The 23,888-nt window shown below is 41.6% G+C and overlaps 1 protein-coding gene across 10 annotated transcripts in view; it reads left to right on the top strand.

Annotated features, from left to right (window-relative positions):
- The window catches only part of DIP2 (disco-interacting protein 2), a 349,848-nt gene that overhangs the window by 177,439 nt on the left and 148,521 nt on the right, over window positions 1-23,888 (top strand). For 8 of the 10 annotated variants that reach the window (XM_070531319.1, XM_065449303.1, XM_065449300.1 and 5 more), the window contains 3 exons: window positions 3,553-3,627; window positions 9,815-9,904; window positions 18,048-18,176. In XM_070531319.1, the coding sequence (XP_070387420.1) occupies window positions 3,553-3,627; window positions 9,815-9,904; window positions 18,048-18,176 (294 nt within the window). The remainder of the gene's footprint in view (window positions 1-3,552; window positions 3,628-9,814; window positions 9,905-18,047; window positions 18,177-23,888) is intronic. The other 2 variants (XM_065449311.1, XM_065449294.1) reach the window with 1 other exon arrangement.

Below are 23,888 nucleotides of genomic sequence, written 5' to 3'. Positions count from 1 at the left end.
CCGCCACCCATGCGATTATCTCAGCCTCTCTGACTTTCCACTTGACATTCTTTGTTGCTGTGTTGCTCACCCTACAGGCCACATACTTGCTGGTAACCTTCCTAGTTCTTTTCCTCCACTGTGAATCAATGTTTTTTTCTATACAAATACCTCAACACTCTCCCAGCCCATTTACTTTCTTTCATATTCCTCAGTCGTTCTTCATAATCAATTTTACTGTGAGCTTCCCTCACTTCAAAACTTGTCCAGCCCATATCACCCTGCACAGCTTCATTTGTAGTCTTTCGTGAGTGCCCAATGCGAGGTGTCCCACTGACCTATGATTGCCATCGAGTCCTAATGGTACTCCTGATTTCAAGCAAACAACCGCATTTCCAAAAGTAAGTCCTGGAACCATTACACCTTTCCACATACCCCGGAGCACCTCGTATCTAATGTATTCTCATAGCGCTCTGTGCTTCGTTATGGCTGCATACCGCTTCCCCTTTACTATTATTCTTTTTCCTGTGTTTCCATATATCTATTGCCTTCGTTTATCCATATACCAAAATATTTATATTCTATTACACAAGGTATTTCCTGGCCCTATATTGCCACTGTTCACTGTTGTATTGTTCACTGTTTTCATTGAATACCATAACGCCTGGTTTTCTAACGCTAAATTTCAAACCTAAATTCTCGCCTTCCTGTCCACAGATATTAGCCAGATGTTGCAAATCACTTTGCTTGTTAGCTAGCAACACAATGTCGTCCGCATAAAATAAACCTGGAAGCTGCTGATCTACTACTGTACCCACCTGTTTTATGAAAGATTAAACCTGGTGTTGCTTCCTTCTAGTGCCCTCTCCATCCTGTACATCATAAACAGCAGTGGGGATAAAGGGCACCCCTGCCTCAGTTCCTTGTTGATGTCAACTTTCTCCTCGCTCCTCATCTCTTCCCATTCAATGCAAACAGTATTTTCTAGGTAAATTTCTCTTAAAAGCTGTAGACAATCATCACCTAAGCCTTCCTCTTCCAGAATATCCCACAAAATGTTGTGGTCTACGTTGTCATGCGCTCCTGTAATGTCTAAAAAGGTCACATATAACCGTCTGCTTTCTACTCTTGATATTTCAATACACTGAGTAAGAACAAATAAGTTATCATCGAAATGCCTACCTATTTTGAAGCCATCCTGAAGTTCTCCCAAAATGCCATTATTCTCTGCCCATGCTTGCAACTTTAATTTGATTGCCGGCATTGCTAGCCTGTATATTACCAATGTAATGGTCAACAGTCTATACAAGTGAATTCTTATCTTTCTCCCCCTTACCTTTATAAATTAAATTCATCCCACTTTGTCACCAACTGTCTAGCATTCTTGTATCTTTTGAAGTTTTTTCCACTGCTTTCACCAGAACTTCCTTACTTTTTGGTCCTAGTTCATTAATCAGCCTAACGGGAACCTCGTCTAACCCTGTGACTGTGCTCTTAGGAATTTTCTCTTCGGCTTTCTTCCAGTTGAAATTTGTCAGCACCAGCTCCTTTACCGTCTGGTTCTCTTTCATGGTCTTTTTTTCTTCAAATACGATCTCGTCATTGCCTTGGAAAGATTCGGCTGTTATTTTTCGGATGTAATTTAATGCTGCTTCTCCTTCCAGTTTGTTTCGTTTGTTTACTTCCAGGTGCGCCACCACACGGCTGTTTTAATGTTTGTTGAAGCGTTGCCTCTGAGATTGTGCGCTGCGCGAGCTCGGAGGCGATGGCTGGGGGAAGGAGAGGGCAACTCCGCAGGCAGGTTGAAAATTGCCGCGTGAGGCGGGCGCGGGGCTGGCTGTGGCAACAAACAGTGTGCCCGAGATCATAACAACAGGATTCCTGTCGCAGTAGCTCGTCGTGCGCAAAAATGCAGTAGCTCGTCGTGTGTGCAAGTCACCGCCTGGCAGAGTGAAGAGCACATATTTTGGAATGTGAACTTTGCTTGACGCAGAAATAATTTTTTAAAGAGGAATGTTTACAATGGGACAGCAGCTTGCAAGACATTGCCATATCACTGTCAGCACAATGTCGCATGTGTGTGTTTGCTTAGTGCAAAATGTTGTAAAACCATTAATGCCTGACAAGGACAGTTCTAGCAACGTAGGAAAGGTATATCTGCTAGCATAAATTGGGGTTTTAGTGTTCACGAGCCTTTCTGCATGAAAGACATTCAACTTTGTGCAAGTTACACCCAGTCTCCCGAACAAAAGAAGCACAACTGAATGAATAAAAAAACATACTGCAGGTAACTCCACGATGTGTCCATTTATCATCATAAGTTCAACAAGTATACTGAGCACGTAGCTGAACGTCTTCAATGAACAAGCTGGGTCTAGAGTTCTGTCCATTGCTTCTCAGATATTCGTGTTGGCAGAAAGCTTCATACGTGGAGCATTGCTGTAAATGCTTTTGTGCCACACAGCACAGCTGGTTTTTGTGGTTTGAACTTGGACAAATCGCAGTCAATGTCAAGAACCTAAGTCATAGCCTAGGTTCCCTGTCGAAAATGTAAATAATATAGAACAAAACAAAGCGAGGAGTGTGTTTGGACTCTGTATAATACCCTGCTGCTGTTGCTCGTGCCGCCCCTAGAGGCGCCTTCATCGCTGCTGGAGTTACATCTGCAGGGTGCCTATTGAGGCACCCTAGTAGAAATGCGCCACAGTGTCCCAGTACAATGAGAGACGCAGTGAATTTCGGTGACAGGCATGTCCCCGTAATGTTTCTTCGTCAGTTAGAAAATGTGCATGCTCACTTTTTATAAGAAAGTTGTTGCTTTACAACGTGGCTAATGTGCCAAGCATTTTAAACTGCTCGATGACGTTGAGAGATTCTCACAAGGGAAATTCGTAAAAGTGTTTTATTCCGCCTTTTTAGTTATGCATCCATCGCCTACTGGTTACAGAGCATCGGACTTCCGTGCCTGCGGAACCAGGTTTGAAACCAACCATCGGACCTGTAATTTCTATATATATCTTGTGACACGATTTACATGAGTTTTGTGGACAGTGCACCTGTGCAGTCAATGGCGGTTAGATTAGTTCTAAACTGCAGGAAGAGGCTAAGTATATTAAGCTTCACTTTAAAATAGGAGGGGAGCGGGGAGGAATTGCATATCATTTGTAAACATTTTTTAAATTTCTTTTGAGACTTCATCAGGTGTATGGTGAGGATCTTTTGGCTATGCTTAATTTATCAGTAATGGAATCTATAACATTCAAGATGACTTTATATCTTGACATCAGTACTAATGCAGAAATATAAGAAGCCATTAGTATTGTCAAGTGCTGTGGATATGTGTCCGCTGCAACAAGTCTGTGAATTGTGCAGTATAAATTAGGTTACATTGAATGGCATCAATTAAAATGAATACAAGATGTCTCTGTAACAATCATAGCCAGACCTCCACTGAAGTGCAGGAGCTGATGCAGTGAAATGCTTGCATAATAAAACATGTGAACAGAGTGTTTTAAATGCAAAATAAGAAATTATGTTTATTATATGCTGCATTGGTGCCTTTGTTCTGTGCAGGTGACATAACACAGAAGGGCTATGAGAAGAAACGTGCCCGGCTTTTAGCTCCATATCTCCCATCCCACCCTACAGGTGAGTATCAGTTGTCCTGTTGGAGTACAGTGTCAGTGCTTGCTGTACTACTTCCAGACCTACCTAAGGGTGACGCCTTTGTTGAGAGTTGGTGTAGGTGCTGCCAAGGGATAATGTGCCAAATAATGGAGACAAGCTAACAGTACACCATGATGTTGCAAATACTTACCTCTTGAAACATGGTTTGATATATGCAAACTTAGTGCAGAGAGAAAATTGGGGGTGCTGCACTTGTTCAATGACTATGGGGATGGTAGTCAGTAAAGGCTTCGGAATGTTTTGGCAGTGAGTTACCTTTTCCTTTGCTTTCCATCTTGTCATAGCTCGGTGTTGTTCGTCCTAATGTCACAAACTTGAGTGCGGTTGCACAAGCCTTTATTGTGTCTCTGGCACCACAACCTCAGAGGGGCTTGCTGGCACTGTCTGGAAAACGCATGTGGTCTGGACACTTGAACTCCACTGTGTTCTCTCGTTTGAGCCAGTCAGAGAGGACATGACCTCCCCTCTCCTTCTGAGCTGATCTGTGCATACTAGTCAGCAGTGGCCATGACTATGAGCAAATGTCCAGTAGTTTTCATGATGTGGCCATGGTGTAATGTAGCACCCTTTTTCTGAAACATTGATAAAACTTTCATAGATGCTAACACCACATTTCCCCTTTAAAGCAGTTTTCCTACTGCAGTTGTTTGTGCAAGCAGCATGAGTGCCCCCTTCAAGCAACATGAATGTCTCACTCATTTAAGGGGGGAAACAATATCGAAACACATCTAAAGAGAAAAATTTCTTGTGCTTTTCTTTTTCTTCAGGAGGAAAGATATAGCCAACTGGCAGTGTTAGTATGCCGTTATATTTGCATGCTTGTGGTTTACTTGTGCTTGCAAACTTGGATGACATATCTGAGCAGATATTTGAGCCCTGTCATACACACATTAGTGCACAGCAGGACTCAGTGGCACTTTAGAAGCCCATATTGCATAACCTAATCGGATGTGGCCACAATGTAAGATGTGGCTAGATGTGCTGTTCGAACTGCAAGAAATGTGTGAATAGCAAGATGTGGCTGCACGTGCTGTCAGCCTTGACAGTTCAACAAGGGATGTTGGTTTGTGTACAAAAATTACAGTAACACTGTCAACCAGCCACGGCATGACAGAATGCTCAGGAGGCTAAAATTGCTTGCTGCAACGCTGAAAGCATGCAGACATTCACACTTAAATGACAGACTGCAGTGCTTTCATGATGGGGGGCATGCAGCCTGGTTTCTGCTGGTTGTGTAGAACTTAAGAAACATCTTGTAAAGTATCAACAAGGCATACAGAAGGTCCAAATGTTTAAGTATGCTTAACTGCATTGCTAACCTTCCTCTATTGTTGTGCAGGAACAGGCTGTTTCTGAGGCACAGGTTGCATGCTATTGGCATTAAGTGATGTACTTAGGGGGTATTAGGGCTATTGCAGCTGTCTGAAGTTTGATCAGTCACATTACTGTGCATTGATAGCTGGAACTTTTTCGTAATGATAAAGCAAGTTTTGCTACACAATTATCAACCACGTAATTGTTTAATAGCTGCACAAGGTTAAAACTCCACTCTCACCCCCATACATGTTCTGTGATCGCTCACACTACTGCACAAAGGGGCTGCAGCATCCTTATGGCTGGGAACTGCTGGCATAATAAAGAAATCAGGTGGTGAAGTTGTTAACACATTCAGTTTTGATGATTTGCACTTTACTGATTGAACATGCTTAGATGACAAGTGAGCTTTCACATGCGCGTGTATGCACGCGCACACACACACACACACACACACACACACACACACACACACACACACACACACACACACACACACACACACACACACACACACACACACACACAAAAATGGTAACCCGTGCCGAGTCACTATAATATACCAAGTAATTGATAAAAAGCTCTGTGTATAAAAATATGATCACAGCCATGTTGTGCAACGTTTAACATAAAAAGTAGCATTTCACTGTGAACAAATATTGCTCTGAGAACATCAGCTGCGACAAGGAATCCTAAAACAACTGTTGTTTCATTGAAACTGCGTGCGATTTTCGAGTAACTTCCAACCTTTATTTTTTATGTGATTGGAAGCCTGCAAGTGCTAAGCTGGTATAACCATAGTACTATAACTTATTGAGCACACCTACACACACTAAGTTATGAAATGGCTTTCGCCTGCACATTGAGTTGCACAATGACATTAAACTTCATGCTTGCTGCTTGTCTTGTAGACCTCCACATATTATCATCTTCCTTGAATTCTGAAAAACAAAAGGGCATTGAAAACAATACATGGAAGTCTATTTGCATAAAGCACCAGGAAGCTAATGATAAGATCAAACAGGCTAATCTGGTCGACAATTAAAACTTTGATATATATATATATATATATATATATATATATATATATATATATATATATATATATATATATATATATATATATTTGTTTAATAAGTATTGATGGGCTAGTTGGTGAGCCATGATATTGATGAAGCAGCGCACCTAAAACAGACACGTTTGAGCGTAGATGAAACAGGACATACACAGGCCAGCGCCTGTGTATATATTTGTGTAATTTGTTTCTTTGATTGTGCAAATGATTTTGTGCTTCCTATATTTTTATGTGTTGTTTGTTACTTCTTATGGTGGGGGGAGGCGATCACTGTTGTTTTTTTGTGCCCCCCCCCCCTACTGATTACTCATTTGGGGCCTGTAGGGTAATATGAGTGAATAAATAACTAAATATGATATAGAAAGCTCGTTCTAAAAAAACAAAAAACAAAAATTCCTCACCTGGAAAAAAGTACTGAAGTTGGTTTTGTTCAATGGCATGTTTTAATATTTTACAAATTGATGCTTCGTACCGCTGTTACATGCAAAGCACTTGAACGATAAATCTATAAATTTTGCTCCACACTGCCCATTTTCACATAGCAGCGAAAAGCAAACCTTTTTATTTGTAAGCCTAGTTTATTGGAACAAAAAAGCATCACAAAAGTGCGAGTTTGTGCTTTTATTACTCTGCATTATGAAGCCCAAAAACTCTAGATTGTGGTATGACATAGATAATTTTCTAGTTTACTCTTGTGCAAAGTTTCATTTGTATGGTAAGTGCAACTCGTTTAAAAGAAATGCACTTGAGGTTATAAAATATGGTTGACAACTTGCTGCTGTTTGAAAATAGTTTTAAGGAAAAAATGCCATTTTCGATTTTTGTAAGTTCCACAAGCTTGTTCTTGAATGTGCTGCGATGTTTTTGTATTCCATTAATTAGCAAGCATGAAAAAACCTGAAAAATTAACTTGATGCATTCAGTGAGATAAAGCCAAAGGAACGGGATATATGTTCCTGCTCCATAAGGAATCCAATCCTGGCATTTGTGGCACTGTAGGTGCATTGACACTTTGCAAATACAGATGCTCTTTGCAAGAATTGTGCATTTTCAGTACGAATTTCTTCAGTAGAAACAGAAGACCTGAATTTACCTGTGAAATCTATGTACACAGAAGAAAGGGGTGTAAATAAAATTTTCACTTTATTAAGAACGTGTTTCCAACTCCAGGATCTGCAGGTTGGAATTCTCCTCAGCAGGGTATGAACATACATCACTCGTCATAAAGAGAGAAAAAGCCTTACACATAGTGATGACAGGCATTGAAGGTTAAAAAAAAAAAAAACACTGCTGCCACTATGAACTCCACTTAAACCAACCCTGTGGCAGCCAAGTAACAGACTGTGAAGGCACTCGCACAAGTTGAAGTAAATGTGCAAGGATGCTAAAATAGCAGTTTCCCTCTAAAGGTGAAGCATATACAGCGGTAACAAAGTATTAGCATGATATTAAAATATTGCACAAAGTAAGGCTCATTTCTTTATGGGCACTGCAGCATCCTCACCCCAGCGTTAAATGTATTCACGTCCTGCTCCCGAACTGCAAGGGCTTGGCTTTTTTGTATTGCCTCGTGCTCCCACACTGCCACATTTTGCCGGCATTAAGCTGGAGGGCTCATCGCATCTGCAGTTAGAGTTCTGCTGCTTCAGTTGTGCTCCAGGGCAGGCATTGCATGAGGCCCATTGTTCAAGGATGCATATTCACAGCCCGAGACAGCCTCTGAGTAGCGGAAAATTTGAGGGTTCTCACTGCATGGTGCAAACACCATAGTTATTTTTCTCTTTCTTTCGCCGCCTAAAGCAGGTGCATGATGATGACAGCCACTCGTGTCCATATATTGACTGTCACGTTAAACGGCATGTTCAGCCACTCTTGCAATCCGTACCATGCAATTTGTGTACAGGTTTTTCTTGTGATGTTATTGCCCACAACCGGAATTATGGGTGCTAGATTGCCTCATTAAAGCACAAAGTACAAAACTGGCAAAGAACACCTGACATTTCATAATTTCACTGCCAACTTACTGTTTTTAGATTAATTGCAGCCATTCTAGTTTTTATTGCCACTGGTAGCCACTTGTCTTCACTTATTTGGCACAATGGTCTCTGTGGTCATAACGTCATATCTCACACTCAGTAATAAAAAGAAATATTGCAGCATGTCTTTTAAGAATTTGATCAAGCATGTTAAGGACATCAACTTGTGGAACATAAGAAAAAAAAATTGAAGATAGCCTTTTTTTTTATTCAGTTGATTGTTAATAAGTGGCAAGTTACCCGTCATGCTAATTTCAAGTGCGTTTTTGGAATGAAGAATACTTCCCAGACAAATGAAACTTGCATGAGGGTAAACTAGAAAAGTATCTATGCAGTATAAAAATGCAGACTTTCTAGGCTCTATAAATGCACCGTAATAAAAGCCCGAACTCAGTGAAGGTTTCACATTGCGTCATTTTTACAATTTGTTTCATTTGTTCCAAATTAAGAACAAAAAGTTTTTCTTTGCATTGTGATCTACATGCACATGGAGAGTGGGCAGAAAAATGTTGAAATTTATAGCTTAAGGGGTTTGTGTGTGATAACTGGCCAAATTGTTACTTTTGCGAAACCTGGAAAATCATGTCATTTAGTGAAACTGGCTTTGGGACATTTTTTACTGGAGGGGAACATCTTTTTCCATCGAGTTTAGGGACGTGCTATATGGGTACAAAGCCAGTATCAAATGACTTCTTCACTGTCATTAGAAATGTCAACTAGACCAGCCTGTTCAATCTTATCTGAAAATGGTTAGTATCTTATTCTTTACTGGCCATGACCAAAAAGCATGTACAGATAAGCACTTCAGTTTAAAAATCAAAAGAAACATTGGTATAAATGTGTACTTTCTTCTTGTACATTGTGTGAGAAAATAATTTTTTTTAGATTTGTTTTTGTTTGTGGCTATGATTAAAAATTAATTTGCGTTCTAAGGAAAAACTAAGAAACCATGATATAGCATGACCCTTGTGCAATATAATATGTTTTGTCTGGATCTCTATTTTTATATGAGCCAGGCAACTGTTGAGCAAACATTGCATTTTGGCTGTGGATTCACGTACGAGTAGCAGCACTTACAAGTACGAGTTAAGCACTTACAAGTGAAGTTGGCAGTTGATATTTCTTTTCCCTCTCTCTTTCAATTCAAACATTTGCCTTATTGTTTTCATGCAGTCCCTGCCATTCAGATGTGTAAGAAAAATATCAGAACTGGAGTAACTTCCACAGCACCCTCACTGCTCTTTTATAATTGCACCCAGAGCAATGAATGATGTATGAAATAATTCCTGGTTGGTGCATTTTTCTCGAAAAAGGCACATCACTGGTGAACTGTTTTGCAGATGCTTATTTCTTGAGCTCTGTGCTCTGCGCACTGCTTCATGACTATGCTTTGCCAATCCAGCATTCCACCATTCATCTCCATGCCTGCTCTCTTTCCATGTATGGCCTTTTGGTTCTACGTAAACCTGCTTATTGGCCCCAAAATACCTGAACATTGCCGCATTTGCAGCATTCATGCTGTCAGGAGCCACATGCCCCCTGAACTTCTTTGGAAGGGCTGGCAGTATCAAACCAATGGTCACCTGTGGCAGCACTTTCATTATTTGCATTGCACCATGGCTGCCATCTCGTCTGCCATGAGAGCTGTGCATTGCATAGTGTCTCCTTTTTTTATGCAATGCGTCGCTCAATGCAGCTCTTTTGGTGGCCATTGTCCTTTCAGCTCTGCCCACAGGCTCTGCTAGTCCTTCCACTCGAGCCAAGAGAAGAGCTCAGCGTAGGCTTACACGTAATGAGAGCAGGTATCATTCAGGTAGGTCCCCGCCCCATCATCCACGTGTTAATTAAAGAATGTTATGTGGCCATTTTCTGGGCACAGTGTGCAGATAGAAGCAGTGACAATTAATATAGCTTGAGGACACAAAATATGTATGTGAGTTTACATAAACAAAATTTGAACTGCAGCTGCAGCTCATCAGCTACTCTGCTTGGCTTTTCATCAGTGAACATCATGTCTATGAAAATTGACACATACGTGCATGACTGATGACTGTCACCTCTTCTAACTAGATGCTGGCACTCTCCTGCAAACACCTGAGGTTTCACCTTGTCCTTGCTGTGGCTGTGTCTGCCTATAATGCTGCTGCAAAATGAGCTTTCCTTTTTGCTACAGCAAAGTGTATGCACATGAAAGTTGTTCTACACCTTCTTATTCACATCCTTTGTTGCCCTTTCCCCTTAACCTGCAATATGTTTCAGAGTTCAAAAATCATGTCGCTGGGCAGTACTTTGTGCATTTTGTGAGCACATGTACTCATTGTGTTGTTGTGTAATTAGAGTGTTTTAGTTGAGCGTCTTTACGGTACGCTCCGCTTCGAGTTGCCCCGCTAAGCCACAATGGAGCGGTGGACGATTTTCACATTTTAGTTGTACTTTAGCGTAGCGGATTGGACCTTTCGTAGACCTTTTGCGCCCTCTGGCAAAATTCAGAGTAATGGAAGAAAATAAAAACGCCTATTGATCACTTCTGTAAAGTAAAACGTATATATATATATATATATATATAATAACTCATTTGTCCATGAAGTATCTAGATGTGTGCTTCTAATGCATTACCGGTCCATTTTATCCAGTGGAAAATAAAGCACTGTCTTGGGGAACGCCACGTGATAGCCAGTGAGCTTGCTTTCTGCATCCAATCCAATACTTTCTGACACCAATGCTAGCCAAGGCACTGCGCAGCTCGCTCCACTGAGGCAGCTTGTAAGCGGACCGTGTTTGTCACTCCGCTAGGCTGCTTGCGGCTAAGCAGAGGGCGCCTGTGCATGCGCACTTCCGCTCCAGTCAGCTGCTGAGCGGAGCGTAAACACACCAACCTAAAACACAATATTATTTGCCTAGCATACTGAGGCCACCGGCAGCACATGCTTGAAAATAATCTGCCATAATGAACCCTCTGCATTTGCTTTCTTCCATCTTTCAGCTGGCAATAGCTGACTCTCATTGAGTGGCTAAAAAGGCACAAGACAGTTGCTTGTTCCACCGTTCTTTGTTGCTTTCCTTGTGAGGTTTCAGCATCCATTGATTCATGGGAGGCTCTCTTGAAGCTTGTCAATATAACCTTATGCTTTTTGGAGTAGTGAATATCAATTAGATTGCTTTAAAATATCATGCGAATGCAAATATGTATGAAAGATGTTCACTGATGAAAAATACCCAATATAAGCTGATTGTAGTTACTTATGCCTTGAGCGAGGCCTACAAAAGTTATTGTTCATTTCGACTTGCCCAACTAAAAAGTCTGTGGACAGAAAACATTTTTGTTTGTTTTTTGTTGTTTGGCTTTGTTTTCACTCAGAGTAAGATCACACATTTTAGTATACATTCTTCAGTAAAACATTTTGAATAATGGTTAACCTGGTTTGCCGAGATGTTTAGTTGCCAGAATGCAGTAAACCAGTCCACATCAACGTAAGTGACTCGCTTCTTCAGTGGTTAGGAATGCCTACAGTGGGGCTTTTTTTTTTCATTTTTTGGATGAACCAGGCAAGCAGAGATGTCAAGTGTTTTATTGAATGACGCATATGAAGATATGTGACCTTGCTTTGAAATTTGACCAAAAGTGAAGCAGCAGTGAACATGAAACTTTCTTTTACAGTTGCTAGACTGAAAATGCAGGTCTCTGCAAAAATGATTACTTTGTAATTTTCTCATGTTCTAGTTAGGTTAATGAATGTGGCATGACTTGCTAGATATCCAATTCTTAATGCTTGGTCATTGCATTGAAACTGTGATACCAAGAAGCTGAGTGCTGAAACGTTGCCTAAAACAAAACAAAAAAAAGGAAAATTAATACAAGGACTGCTTTAATTTCACTGCAATTATAAGTTGCAAGTAGTTCTGCCCGTGCAATGCACACTCTCACTATGCAGATTTATGGAATATATCTTAGAAGGCATATTTTTGTACGTTTACAAATTAAAAAAAAAGATTTAGTATTATAATAATTACAGAAATCCTTTTTCTTTAATTTCTTTTCTTTCTCTTGGTTCTATATAGATAAGCAGATATGATAGAATTATGTAAGATGTTCCCTTTTTCTTTATAATTCTCATTGTGGTACTACTGCAATTTTTCATCATGTAATGACAGTAAGAAACAGCTATTTCAGCTGTAAATACTATATCAGTTGTTTCAACAGGAAGAAGATACAATATCTGATACACTTTACATGGAATAGAGTTCTCATTATGTTCATTTCATCCCCTTTCCAACAACATTGAATTAAGGTTACTGTGCATAAAAGCCATGGACATAATGACTAAATCTTGGTAGTGTAGTAGGTGTCGACTCAAAAATGAAACCTTTTGAAAAAAAAAAATGCATAGTGTACTGAAGGTGATGGAAGTGAGGTGCACTCAACATAGAAATAGCCATGAAGGAACGTGGATAATGTTGGGCTTGGTGGAACAAACAAATCAAGCAGAGCCGCTTAACATTTCTTTTTTAAATGTTTCTCCTACTTCACGATGATGAGCTATGAGTGCTGCAATTAAGTACTTCAAGCTTCTTTTGCATATTCTCATGAGAATACAAAAGCAATTTCAATATGAAAAAAAAAAAATCTGCAGGAACCCAGTGTGGAAGTTGAATTCATAAAAGGAGAAGTTGGCCCCCACATTGATGTAGCACAAGGGTACTAAGGAAATTTGTACAGTTTTTTTTTTAAAGCAAAGCTTTGCAGTTAAAAGGACATTAATCCTGGTTCATTAGTCCTGGCAGGGGTCCTGGTGAACCCAGCACCCCTGCATTTCTGTGGCACTCTCTCTACCAAGTTATTGAACCGAGATGCTGCATGTTGCACTGTGATGGGAGTTAGGGTGGGAATTGGCAACTAGAGAAATGCAGGAACATATTTCTGAGGAATCTGTATGGATTTACTGTGTCGATTTGTGCTGAATTGAGGTGGATACCAGCTAGACTTTTAAAATATATACCATTTGTTAGATTCACGTGGGAGCTTTTTAATGCAAAAGAAATCTTGCAATTGTGCCTACTCATGTTTTTGCGTAGCTGGCTGAAATTTCAATTCTGTAAGGCAGTACCATGATCAAAATTAATACATTCAACGGGTCAGATAGAGCTTCAACTGTCATGCTTGTACTGACTGTTGCATGTGGCAGTTCTGTATTAAATGTAGTTGTCAAAAAGAAATATCAAAATTGAAATATAAGTTGTTGAACTCATCTGAAGGGCTTGCAGGAATGGTGTTTTATTTTACCAAGGACAAACATTTCGCAAGTCTGTTCATTTGACATAGTAGAACAGATAGTTGAGATGTCTGTCAATATTCAAAGATACACATTTGCATAGCCTCTAATTCTAGCTTAAGTAATAATTTGCAAAAAAGAAAAAGAAAACTAAGAAATCGACTTCTCTCTACGCACTTGGGAAGTGTACTGTAAGTACCATTCACTACAAGCTGTGATTGAAGGCATAGCAAGCTACCATACCATTATTACTGCTTATGATCTGTGATAATGAACATTGTTTACAACTAGGCATCATGTGGCATTTCACAAAGCCGTACAGGCATCCCAAAGGTGTTTTTAAAAGCGTAGAAAAAAAAATAGACTTATTCAGCAGATAAGATGAAGCTGTAGGCTGCATTATGCTGTACTTTCCAAGCCTTGATATTGATTTATAGAAAACTGAGCTACTGCAATCAGGCATTGAACGTGAAGTATGCATGCCCCCCCCCCCCCCTTTTTTTTTTCACACTATGACACTCCACTGTCTGGTAATCGTTCAGCAGTAGCTATTCATTTGCTGCTTCCGCATTTGATGCTTCTGCCGCTACACATTTATTGCTTTGCAATTAAAGAAAAATGTGTCTTCAGGCTTTATTTGTTGTCACACTGCCGTGTTTTTCATTCGAAATTAAAAATTATTTTTTTTTGCAAAGTTCTGTTCGTAAGCAGATACAGACCACTTGTTTTTACTGCACTTTGTGTTGATGTGTGCACTGTGTATACAGCATTTTAATGTGTACTTTTTGTTTTCTTTTCATGAAATGTTACATGTTTTTCATTCTTTATCCATTATTTACTGAGAATGTGCATGAATATGTTTTAATTATCATTATTATTATCCTCACTCCCCAGTTTATACTATTATTACACCACTTGCTGTACATATCAAATGCATGTTGGTTTATTTTATTGTATGTTTGACTCACACATTCTTTAACTTGGCTGGCAGTTACTGTCGTCTTATCATTATTTCATGGCCAGGTTTGACAAAAATTCTTGTGCCAGTATCTAAGAAGCTGCTTGTTCATCATTCACATTTCCCAGTCGCTGAAATGCACAAGCATGAAAAAGTGCAGGGTAGTCAAATTGCTGTTCTTTGATACTATAATGTTCTGCTGCCTTTAAAGCTATGAAAATATTCAGTATGCAAGAGGCTCTTCTGTGGAAGTTTTGTTCAGTCATGCAAGCTTTTAAATTTTAATTTTCAGTAGGTGCCAGGTACTTCAACATGTCAGTTAATTCTGTGAGGCAGTTTTTTTAAAATTTTAATACTTAGTACATGCAACATTGATATGTTCACACATTGGTGAGTGGCAGGGGTATTTTATTGATTCTATGCATGTACATGGAAAAAGATGTGTATGCTTCACTACATTTATCACATGTATGCCTTTAGAGGCTTTTCACTTCAGCATTACTTAATTAATAGCTTTGTAAAAGGACTTGAAAGGTTGTGAATGCATGTTTTTTTTTTCTTTTTTTTCCTTGACAATACTGCCAGCTGCTTTTTGGCAATCAAAGCAGGGGTGTTACATAGAAAAGAAAAAGGGCACTTTTATGACGCAAAATAATGTTGAAATACAATTCAATCGCAGTGAAAACAAGCAAGAAAGCAAAGGTACTTATATGCAACTGTGCAGAACAATAGTGCCGATTTATAAGAATGCAAGTTAAACAAAACAAGCAAAATAAGGCATGTAAAATATAGTAAGATCACAGGTTTAAGTATTTGAAAAGAAAGAACTTATTTTACAATCAGTACACACATGAAAGAACAATTTTGTTTTTAAGTAAGAAAACATTTAACAATCGCATGCTTCTCTCATAAATGACAAGCAACAGCGGATAAAGAGTCGACCGAGTACCTATTCGTGACTTCTTTTGGAAGCATGTTCCAGTCTCAATGCATAGAATGTATGTAAACCATGAAAAAAAAAAAAATATATATATATATATAGTCTGATCGTTTCTCGTCTATATGTAATAAGCATTTGAAACATTAACATAATTAATTTGTCTATTGCTCAATGCCATCCTGTGTTACATTGCCCTGGTCATTGTTGCCATGAAAATGTTATAGATCATTCACTGTTATGTACTCTGGTCAGTACAGTGGTAGCTATTGTTCTAAAATAAACCATGTGCATTTTTTTTTGTATTTGTGCGCAAATTTTTGTTCTGTAAATATATTATTTTGCTCTAGAATGCTCTTTATGAGCTAAAACCTTTATGGGCATGTTGTAGTCGGGGGCTCTGGATAAATACTGATCACCTGGGGTTCTTTAACGTGCATCTAATGCCTGGTGCACAAGCATTTTCACATTTCACCCCCCAGGAATACAGCCGCCACGGCTGGGATCAAACTCATGACCTCATGCTCAGTTTCGCAACATTGCTTCTCGGCCTTTTGGCTAAGATCAAAGTGTAGTTTTGCAACGTCATAGCCACTGAGCTATCTATTTTGCTCTACTGTTGCTTACGGCCCATCTATTAAATAGCATACTTATAACCATATTACGCAGAAGCTTTCATTTTGCTCACAAATAAGCTTGGTTTTAAAGATATCTGCCTGTTAGTTGTTTGAATTTGCCTTACGTACAAGGGCAGGACATGAAGCATGTGATCAGGACTCCCAAATTTGTCACCACAGACCCAAAATATAACTGCAGAATGAAACCACGTGCTAAAATTTCAGATTTATATGACCATGCTGTTTAATGTCTTTAATACCTCCTGGCATATACAGGGTAAAAATGAAATTAATTGGATAGTCATATCAATGCCATAAAGTTAGAATTTATCGATATGACATTGTTTATACTTAACAGGTGTTTCAGTAACTTGCACCAGAGTTTTACTTCATGTATGGAAAGGCGTGTAATACATTCCTCGTCATATCTCAGGTAGTTCTGAATATTTTTAGTTAAGACCAGTTATGCAGATGTCATTCTAGTTGAGATCACAGTGTGGAATTGGACATATCAAAGAAGGAGAAACACCATTTACAGCAGCAAAGGATTATGTGGAGTGGTGAGATGAGGAAATATGTGGGCTTTGGTTCATGAGGACAGGGGCAATTTATAGATTCCAGGGACAAGCCTTTAACCTGCAATGGGTTTTTGAGAGGTGGTGTCAATCTTGCCTTAGTAGAGTTGGTGCGCTGACGCTGGCATGGCTGGGCTCGGTAGTCTGAATCGCCAGTTTATGAGAGGTGTCGTGAAAAGGTAGCCGCCATGGCCACTGCTTATTTAGGCCAGCCAGCCATGGTGCCGCGAGATCTTGGGAGCAGCCTATATCGCGGCCACTGAGGTCAAGCGCACTAGCGTGTCCTTTTCTCCACTACCTGCACGTGAGCCATCTTCTCCTTCACTGGCACTGGAGGCGATAGTTGTACTGCTACACGTTCATTTAGGCTGTAGATATGGATGTAGATTCTGATCCATCTAAAAACAAACTTATTTGAAAACTTGTAGAGCCTGTCAAAAAGTTTCAGTGCAAGTGTATTCATGTTCCCTGTTATCAGCTGCTTTTTACCTTGGCTCAAATATAGATTGTACAGCTCTAGAGTTTGTTTTAAACAAACAACACCTGCATTGGCAATCTTCAGAACTCTGCTAAAAAGGAAGATGTAAGAGGTAACCTGATGGAAACATTTCCAGGGGGCATTTCTGTAGAGCTCCACGTTTAAAAAGTTTGGTTCAAGTTGCCAGAAATGCTTGGTACATATCATATACAGTGAACTTTCACTTGAGTGAACTTCAAGGGACCCAAGGAAATAGTTCGCTGAGCTTAAAGTTCACTGAACTGAATATTCACTAAAATATGGAACAGCATAGGGCAACAGCAGATATTAAGTCAAAAGTGTGAAATACAATTTATGGGGTTATGTACAATAATATATATGAAGTGCATAACAGTTACATTGCTGCCCATATCATTAAAAAAAAAGAAAGTCTGCAATTTTCATTTGCACTGGTGCTCTTAAAGGGCAAGAAGCAACAAAGCTGTTCATAGATTCTATGTTTTGTGCACTTCCTCCGGCACAGCTTGTTGCCAAGACACAAAGTCTTGCAACTTTCCAAGGCATCCTACAGTCTGAGCTAAAGTAAAGGATTTGAATCTGCCTCTGCCATTGCATCTTCCTGGTCGCACTTTTCTTCGGGATGAATACTGGAAATAATTTCCAGATATGATACTTCAGCACCGGTAATGAGCTCACTGTCGCACTGTACATAGTCTTCAAACGAAGTGTTGCCAGGGTCCACTGATCAAGTTCATTCAAATGAAATATTTGCTATTCATAAATTCATTTAACTGAAAGATTTTTGCATAGAATGCATAGAAAAACCGAGGATTTTCTAAAAGTTCTTTATTCTGACATATTCGTTAAACAGACGTTCGTACAACTGAGAGTTTACCGTATTGTGTGCCATGTGCAGCAGAACGCAACAAATAGAATGAGGACAGATTTAGTCATAACGACTTGACATTTAGTTTAATATGTGAATTTAGTTGCGGTATTTTCTTTAAAACATCTTAATTTGCTTGTTTAGCACATGCCAACGTAAAGCAGGTAGTGATAAATGAAGTATGAAATAAGTTGCTATTGCCAAGTTGTTTGTGTTGGTTTTGTTGAATGCTCAGAAGTCAGACAAGAGGCTGTGCAGCAGGCTTTGGCTGCAATGCAAAATAAGCCAAAACCATCACTTCCAATGCCTTCCAAGAGGACTTCAGTGATGACCACGTCACCATCTAGGGAACGCCATCCTTCAGGTGTGTCAGTAGTACTATTTCCTTTCTAAATGCACACTAGTCAGAAAAATTATTCTAGCTGTATTAGTAAATTGGGCTTCTACAATGCTAAAGAAACAACTCTTGCCATGATAAGAGGCTTGGTATGCCCCAAAAAACACAACAAAAAAATGTGGTTGGCCACACACCACCAGCTTACCTGACAACATGAATTTTTATGGTGTCTGCACAGGCCTATAGTCGGATACAACTTTAGAAAAAAGGGGAGGCCCGCCGAGGCCCCGCCCAGATGACCGAAGCACGACGTCCGATTGCCTCCGCAACTAAAATAATCCCTCTCAAAAAATCGTGCTTCTGAAACGCGCAATTCTCGGTATAAATAAAGACTCTTGTATTTTGATGACTGATTTAGTAGAGCTCTCATGTGCTGCAGCACATGCCGGATCGCGACAGAAAAATAACCCTGTGCCTTTCACAACGCTGCCCGTCGTCTGCTCTTTAGCTTCATTGCAAGTGACGAAAGTAGAAAGGGCAGCTCTGCATGGCTTTTGCGCTTGTTTACATGTACACGGCAAATTTACTACTCCTGTTCCGAGCTTCAAATGAATCATTTGATATTGAACAAGTACTTATATAAAACAATGCATTTATCACAACCATTACAAACTCAAGATGCTCGGTGTCAGCGAAAGCACAGTGTTCAAGGTGAGGAGGGAGGTCAAAGCTTCGCATATTTCTGGTGGCAAACTGTCGACGCTGTCGCGAAAGCGCCCAAGAAATACGGTGAAAAGAAGACACAGCACGAAGTAGTACACGTTGTGCGAGCTTGTGTGCACGATTCCTTTCGCCCCAACGAGATACAGATACCGACGGTCCTGAAGATCACTAAAGAGTTCTCGAAGCGTATATGGTGTTATGTTTGTGCCCTGGGATTTGCCTGATGGAAGGCCAGTGCTATGGTGCGTCTACCGTGGAGGCAGCATTCATCCCCGCATGATGTCTGCTTTGGGCACACGACTACATGCACGGCTCGGGTTACCTTGCGGCTGCGCGGCGTCCACGACTGAAGTGGCCACCGGATCACGGAGTGCTATTCGGCCCCTCCCCGTGCCGGCAGCAATGCAACACCCCCCCTTCCTTTGTCCAGCGGGGCCCGCACCACGAACGACTCCCGCTGAGTTTGGGAAGGTTTCCAAAGGAGGGCTGTGTTTCGACCCCGTGCCTTGCAATTGGTTCCCTTTGTCCTATGCGGGCTATAAAACTTCCCCGGCGCACCATTCTGACCGACCGCCAGATCGGCCCGACGCCGCAGCGCGGTTCGAGGAAGCACCGGCCACCGAGAGCGGCGTTAGGACCACGGAGGCATCCCGGACCCTATCTCTCGACCTTGTTTCGTCCTTAGGGGCTGTCTGGGGAATCTGAGGACTGAGGGGTGTTATTTAAGCAGCTTGCAGCTGCTCTGTTGGTCTCTCTCCTGATAACGACCACAACATGTAAACATTGTATAAAGAATTCTTCGCTGAGAAAGATCGAGATCTCCTTGTCTCTGACTCTGCGTGAAGTGGGGTCCAGACCTCCTGCCGGCCACACATACCTCGGCACACGGCACACGCAAAAATGGATCTCCCATCACTGAAGCGGTGAACTGTGCGTCGCTTGTGTTGTGTCGACAGCGGCAGGCAAGTGGGGGTCCCCGGCCAGCGTACGCGCGGCGAACGCCGACGCAGTGAAGGAGACACGGAGCTAACTGCTCCCGATGAAAACCGGAATGAAGACTCAGCCGACCCGCGGCCGTTTATTGCTAATAAAGACTTCACACGCCAGATGACACCTCCTGATTGGTCCAAGCTCGTCACATGACAGAAGGGGGGTGCGCCATCTAGCTAAACAACTACAAAACATACATGTACGATAACACAGAGATCTGACAGGGGGCGACACTATACTACAGCCTGCTTGTCGAGATCTGATTCAAGCATGAGAAGAGGAGCCGCAATTCGCTGCTTATCGACTGGGATGACATCGCTGAATGGTGGAATCGCTACCTTCTTGACGTGGAGCGCTACAGGCAGAATGCCGAAAGATCTTTTTCCTGGACGAGACATGGGTGACGGCGGGACACATAGGGTCGATCGTGTGGACAGACATCGTGGTGCAGAAGCGCGGACGCCTATATGCTCGAGCAAATGGCCTGTCGACGGGTCTGAAACAACCTTCTGGAAAAGGCCAGCGCCTGATTGTGACGCACATCGGCAGCGAGGATGGCTTCATCGACGGCTGCTTAGATAGATTTCGTGGCCAAAAAACAGGCAACTACCACAATGAAATGGTTGGCAATCGCTTCGAGGGATGGTTTAATGACGTTCAGCAGAAGTTGCCTGCTGGTAGCTTCAATCTTTTGGACAATGCACCTTACCATTCCCGGAGAGAAGAGAAATTGCCGATGACAGCTTGGGAAGAAGGAAAAAATACAGGAGTGGCTCAAAAGCAAAACTATCACTTACCACGAAAGGATGGTTAGAAAGCAGCTGCTTGAGTTGGCCACGCTTTCTGAGCTACATCGTAGACAATGCAGCGGAAAGGGCTGGATGCATTGTACTCAGGCTGCCACTATACCACTGCGAATTTAATCCTATCGAGCTCGTGTGGGCAAAGGTGAAAAATGGCATCGCTGCGGGCAGCGGAGACTTCAAGCTGTCCACAGTCGAAGACGTCTTGAGAGAAAAAAATCAAGCACGTAACGGCAGAAGACTGGAGGAAGAACATTCACCACGTGATGGACCTGGAGGTAAAGTTCAGGCTTGATACGTCTGGAAGTGACCGTATCCAACCCATCATCATCCAAGTGGGTGAAGATGACAGTGAAGAAAGCGACTCCGACTGCGAGCTGTTGGGCTTTGAGCCACTCGATGAAGCATAACAGCTTCTTATTAACAAAAGAACAGCCCTTATTAGGGCTACCAAAATTTTGCCGGTGGGTTCACAGCAGCCAAGCATTCTCCCGTAATCTCAAATAAATAAGCAGTTCATTTGGTGACATATTTCTTTTAATCGAAGCCCAATTCTGAAAAAGCATCGTCCTGCACAGATCATGCTCAATATAAGATTTGGCATAAAACATGCTGAAATGCTGGAAAATCTGAATGCAAATACAGTTATTAACCCTGAATAACTATGTGGGGCCCAAAATGCTCATTCGGGCAGCCACTGTCCAGCTTCACACGAAAAAGCAGTAGTCAACGTGAAAGTGACAGCCACTCTTAGCAGCCTGCACACCAAAGCATATTGTGCTTTGCATGCAGTTATGCTGCACCTATTGTTTTTTCCAGCCCATTGAGATGAATAATGCCAATGTCACAAGGCCCAAAATACTCTATTGGGCAGCCACCTATGAGCATGACGGGCCCTGTGATGAAATAACAGTCATCGGGGCACGCTTGAAAGGCACCTTTAGTATCTGCACTTCGAAGTGCAGCCATGTCGTAGCCATTGTAGGCGAAACAGCAGTAGTCAATGCGAAATTGACCGCCACTTTTAGCAGTTTGCATGCAAAAGCACATTCATGTGGCCGCATTCATTTTGGTTACCTGGCCCAGGCAAGTTTTGCGAATAAGAACAATTATCAAACATCATTAGCTTAGTTAGGCCCAAAATACACATTCGGGTAACTATTAATAGCAGTAGTCGAGGACATGCTTGAAAGGCGCCATTAGCAGTCTGCACGTCAAAGCGCAGTCGAGCTGTCGCCACTGTTGGTGAAACAGCAGCAATTAACGCGAAAATGACAGCCACTGTTGGCAGCTTGCATGCAAAAACACGTTCATGTGGTGGCATTGCTTATTTTGGTTACCTGGCCCAGGCAAGTTTTGCGAATAAGGACTATTATCAAACATCATTAGCTTAGTTAGGCCCAGAAAACTAATTTGGGTAGCTATTAATAGCAGTAGTCGAGGGCACGCTTGAAAGGCACCATTAGCAGTCTGCACGTCTAATCACAGTCATGCCGCAGCCAATGTTGTATTTGTTTATCTGACCGGGCAAGTAACACCAATGTAAGCACAATTATTCACCCTGAGTAGCTCTGCTAGCATTGTTTGTACTAAAATATGCTGAGTGAAGTTGAATGTGTTTTGTTGAGGCAATTATTTCATTCACAAGCCATCGGCATAGTGATGGACAGCCAGGTTCAGACAATGACATTTGTGAAGTAATAAATGGTGAAAGTTGCAAAAGCTCTCAGTGCACTGCTTCGCTGGGCTCCATTCACTGAAAAATGTCTTTGCAACGATGAAAGCGTCAGACAGGAAATTACTCCTCACTGCACATTATTCGTGTTGAAAACTTTTACCATCATATGTGATAGGCAGCGAAACCGTCTGTTTACTAAGACTGAATGCATGAAAATGCATGAAAAAATGCACAGCATAGAAAGATGTTGCTTCGCAATATGCAGCCTTTCATGTGCACTTCTGGCGAGCTGCCACATGTACTGATGCAGAGGTAAGAATGAACAGAGGTAAGAGGCAAAGTTGCTGTGCAACCCACATGATGCTTTTAAGAAAATGTATCTCTAAACCTTTCTGTTTTCATAGGCGATCAAAATTTGTTTTGAGCAAGTTGGTTAATCACATTGAAGCAACAACACAAGAAGCAAGGACAGAAAACACAGCGAGTATGCAGGTTGAGAAGACGAGGTAGACCAGTGAGAAAAGTTTTAATAAGATGGAAGAGGCCAGCCCTGCAGTGTACAGGAGTTAGTGCTTTGAATGAGATTCGTTAATTAAAATGTGTAAAGACTTGACTTTTTTTTTTTAACCGTTCTCTTAACACTGTCTTTAGAATTTTTTAATTGCAACATATCACAAGAATCGAAAAGCAGTGCGAAGCTATGTTGTGGGAAACCTTATCGAGCGCTGGCAACACAACTTATGCGTGACTGTGCCACAGCACGCATTCTACAGCTTGCGCGTGCGGTGAGCACTGGTGGAAAGCAATCAATAGACGGTACCACACAACGCTCGAGCACCACCGTTAGACCCACGAGCACTGCCGTTAGACGCTCGGCCATCTCACTGCTGAAAACCATCGTTCACACTAAGTTGACGGCGACAAATCTTTGCGTTGGAGGCTTCTTTTGCAAATATTTTCTGTTGAGACGCTCGTAGGTTTGTTTCACGCGCGCATGCTTGTCTCATTTCTCCTGAGAATGGTTTTGCTCCATCACTTCACCTTGTCCGACGAGAAACGCAGTGACACAGTACACGAACACACCCGCCGCTGACAGTAGGCACCAGACTTTGGCAAACTTTTCTCGTCGTAACTTCACTCAGGAGCGAAATAAGACAGACATGGAACAAATAGGCAGGATGTGTGTTTGCAGCGGTCGCCGTGGGATGCTGTTTTCAGGCAAAGCGTAGTGCAGCGTGAGCGATGCTCGCTGCAATGTTTCTTCGCCGGATCACGGCTTGGAATAAACGCACACGGCACAAATGCCACATCGTAAGCTCGCAGTAATATTTCCGGCATGATAGACAATCACAAACAGTTTGGGTCCAGTTTGAGAACTTTTTGGTCCAGTTCGAAGACCGGGCGGCCATCTTCTCCGACGTCGGGGTCACTGGCCGTCCGGCGCATGACGTCGGTCCAGAGTGCGCGCCCATTGGTGGATGCTCATGTGCATTCGCCTCGGAGGAGTAAACGCCCCCTTTTTTCTACAGTTGTATCCGACTATAG

The sequence above is a fragment of the Dermacentor albipictus genome, chromosome 1 (assembly GCF_038994185.2).
Source record: "Dermacentor albipictus isolate Rhodes 1998 colony chromosome 1, USDA_Dalb.pri_finalv2, whole genome shotgun sequence".
NCBI lineage: Eukaryota > Metazoa > Arthropoda > Arachnida > Ixodida > Ixodidae > Dermacentor > Dermacentor albipictus.
The sequence above is the reverse complement of the archived record's forward strand: the minus strand, read 5'-3'. Positions and strand labels throughout refer to the sequence as shown.